The sequence below is a fragment of the Gossypium hirsutum genome, chromosome D13, assembly GCF_007990345.1.
Source record: "Gossypium hirsutum isolate 1008001.06 chromosome D13, Gossypium_hirsutum_v2.1, whole genome shotgun sequence".
Taxonomy (NCBI): Eukaryota; Viridiplantae; Streptophyta; class Magnoliopsida; order Malvales; family Malvaceae; genus Gossypium; species Gossypium hirsutum.
Window position 1 is genome coordinate 53,306,047 of NC_053449.1, and position 3,490 is coordinate 53,309,536.

Here is a 3,490-nt window from a genome sequence, read left to right on the forward strand (position 1 = left end):
ACATTAAGACATTAATTAATTAACTAGGTACCAATTTTTGGGCGTAATGAGGGTGCTAATCCTTCCTCATACGTAACCGACTCTCGGACCCGTTTTTCTAAAACTCGTAGACCAAAGCCATTTTTTCAGGTGATCCAATCACACCTCGATAAAAGATTGGTGGCGACTCCCAATTTTCATTTTTTAAAGTCGACAACCTAAAAATTTTGTTTTTCAAAAAATGGTTTCGACATGTTTCATTATTCTTGTAATATTTCAAGATTCTAATTGAGTAATAATATTGACCATTTATGTGTAAAATTTCAAGATGTTTCAAAGTTTATAAAAGAAATTGTAAAAAGATAAAAAAAATTATTAAAATTTTACAAAATAAAAAAATTACAAAGTTTTGAAACAGTGATGGGGCAGTTTTTAACCCAAAAGGCATAACTGTCCATTAGAAGTGCTTTATAACAAATTAGTGTAAAATTAAAGTTACAAAAACACCCGTGTAAATAAATCTCTCCAAATTACAAAATATAAAATAAATATACAAATTATAAACTTAATATATATGTATAAATAAAAGAGGGGGAGAGATCCACTTACACAATCTAATATTTTTTTAAACCAACATTTTTTCAAATTATATCCACTTTCATACACATATTTACTTGCATATTGAATTAATTAGTATATGATTCATTTTTAAACTCTAAATTTAACTTTTATAATTAATTAAAAAAATAAAGGATTATAATTTAACTCTAAATTTAACTTTTATTGATAATTAATAAAGAAACAATAATAAAATATTATAATTCAAACTAATTATTACTAATAGAAGCTCAAGCGTATTTAGAGAAACTAGCAGATAGCTAAATGGATGCTTTAGTTTTGCTTCAATTAGGTGGTGGGAAAAAGATGGCATCATTGGTCCTCTTGGAGCGGAAAAGCTTCTCTGTCTCAGCAGTAACCTTGAATGCTGCTTGAAGAACTTCTGGTGATATAGCCTTCCATGCCCCAATGCTTCCAGCCAAGTGGGTGAACATAGGGCTGCAAATCAAAACCACAACATGTTAAGCTTCATAATCTGCATATTAATGGAGTTTTAATGGATTTCAAAGTCTTGGAGCTTACTTTGGGGTGGTGATGATTGAGAACCATGACAAACCACCTGGATCAGCAATCTTTGAAACAACAAAGAACCTTGGCACAATCAACAGATTACCTGCTTTCACAATGGTTTCCAGGACCCGTTTGCCGTCCACACCCACCACTTGGAGACGACCGCTGCCCTTAACTATGTACGTTACCTGCAAGGCTGAATCACAAGAAAAGCCAGGGGAGCACATTGCATTACCTTCCAACCTAACGAGATCAGCCCCGAGACCAACCTGACCCACCAAAGGGAGGTTTTGGGTGTTCAAGAGCACGACATTGCCAGCGTTTTTGATATCGGTATCTAACGGAGCTTCCTCGCAGTTCAAGGCCATTCCTTTGCGGTGATCCGGCTTCGGTTCAGGCATCTTAACATTGGCATCAAGCTTGACAATGCCTTTGCCTTTTTGGTTTCCAATTAAGGCTTTGACAATGTCATCATCCACATCCCATGCCCTTTTCACAAAATCAGTTGTGAAGCCAGTGAAGATGCCGTTGAAGCCAGTCAAGAAGAAATCAGTGAACTGACCAGGTTTATGGCCTTTTGAGGCATCTCCCATGTAAAGGACCACCAACTCAGTGTCCTCCTTGTTGTACCACCAGGTGATAACGCCAAATGGAAGAGCAATTGCATCACCCTTCTTGATTGCAATCACTTTCTCCTCAGATTCAGGGAGAATAATCCCAGCAACACCACCTCCTACATTTAGAGATCAACACAATTCGACTTAATTGCAAATTGAAATTTCAATCAAAACCACATGCTGTCATTGATCGACAATTGTTCCATCTTTGGAACTTGAAAAGCAAAGATTGGATTGATGTGAAACCAACGTTCTTTTTTGGAAAAAGAAAAGTTGGGTCTTTTTCTATATCAAATAAAAGCAACACAGAAAAGAACAAAAGAATAACACATACAAAGTTTAAAGAAAACAAGATCATTTGGTAGACACAAACACATAAAGTCCCTAAAAGAATCACAACAAGGAATCAAATTTGCAGCCAAACCCCAAACATCATAACAAAGCATAACGATATACCACACTGAATAACATAAACCATAAAAGAAAGGGAAAAAAAGAAAGATTTTGAGCATATCCCAACTCTGATCATATATCATAAAATTCAACAAAAATGAGAAAGGACAAAAACCTAGAAACACAAAACGGAAAAAGGAGATGAATTTGTGAGAATGATAACAATACCTTGAAGGACATAAGCGACCATGGAAGAATCAGAGTAACGAGGGAGGGCAAAGCCATTCTTTTCAAGGGCCAGCTTGGCTGCACCAATGTTGCCTTCACGCAGCATAGGGAGTTCATTGGGGCACCAAGCGTAGTAGCTTCCACCATCGTCACCGTACACTTTCTTTGCCAACTTCGGAGAAAGATCAAGCCCTATTTTCTCGATTTCACAGGAAAACTAAAACCCAAAATCCCAGAATGAAAGAAGAACTGAAGCAGTGGAAGTAGTGAATTATTGAGGTGTGATTAAAGGATATTTATAGGCGTGAGATGAAAGATATTTGACTTTAGCTTGATCGTCCATATCCAGAGTCCAATATATTTTGAACTTTTAAAAAGATATCATTCTGTTGTCATTTGTTAACAAACAAGGAAATTTAAAAAAAAAAAAAAAAAAACCAAGGTATTCAATGGAGTGATTTATGTCGCTCTCGAATTTTAAGATTGTATATACTTAATATGATAATGGAAATTTTTTATTATTGTTAAGACAAAAGAAACATTGTTGTTTTACTTAACCCTGTAATTTATTGTAAAAAAAAAAGCTATGTAATTATAAATGACAATATTTTAAAATAAATTATAATAAATATGAATATTATTTTTTATTTAGTTTTTTGGGTGATCAATATATACGGTTATTACTTGAGTTTCCTATACCTTACCATTTTGGTAATATGGATATTATTATTACATCCATAAAAAGTAATTATCCTAATTAAATCAAGATTTTGAATTAATATATAATAAGGGTTAAAGCTGAATAATAATATGGATATTAAATAGAAAAATAATCATTTATTTTAATTAAGATTTATAATTAATAAATAATAAGCTTTATACACCAAAAATATTACTTACTACTTACTGTGTGATGCTGGTTTTGGATTCTTCTCATTCTTTAGTGTTATAAAATGCTTGTTGAAAAAATACAATAAAAAATAAATTTATCCATTAAATAAATTATTATTAGAATATATGTAAGAAAAAAATTTAGATCAAAACAAAATTGTAGTTTCTTTTATCCTTATCAGATATAAAAAAATAATATAAGAATTGCATGTTTACATGCTAACTTTTAGTGAGGTTAAATGTTAGCAAATACA

General features: G+C 32.6%; 1 protein-coding gene across 1 annotated transcript; it reads right to left on the reverse strand.

The window, feature by feature from the left end:
- Window positions 1–739: 739 nt before the first annotated feature.
- On the reverse strand, window positions 740–2,734 carry LOC107919230 (glutelin type-B 5). The gene is made up of 3 exons (XM_041109122.1): window positions 2,346–2,734; window positions 1,120–1,840; window positions 740–1,035 (listed from the first exon to the last, which is right to left on the reverse strand). The coding sequence occupies exons 1-3, from the start codon at window positions 2,449–2,451 to the stop codon at window positions 882–884; spliced, it is 981 nt and encodes a 326-aa protein (XP_040965056.1). The 5' UTR covers window positions 2,452–2,734; the 3' UTR covers window positions 740–881.
- Window positions 2,735–3,490: the final 756 nt, after the last annotated feature.

Coding starts and splice junctions, on each gene's coding strand:
- LOC107919230 (XM_041109122.1), bottom strand. CDS start 2,451: ATGCTGCGTGAAGGCAACATTGGTGCAGCCAAGCTGGCCCTTGAAAAG. Junction 1,841..2,345: donor GGTCGCTTATGTCCTTCAAG/GTATTGTTATCA, acceptor CTCTAAATGTAG/GAGGTGGTGTTGCTGGGATT. Junction 1,036..1,119: donor TCAATCATCACCACCCCAAA/GTAAGCTCCAAG, acceptor TTTGATTTGCAG/CCCTATGTTCACCCACTTGG.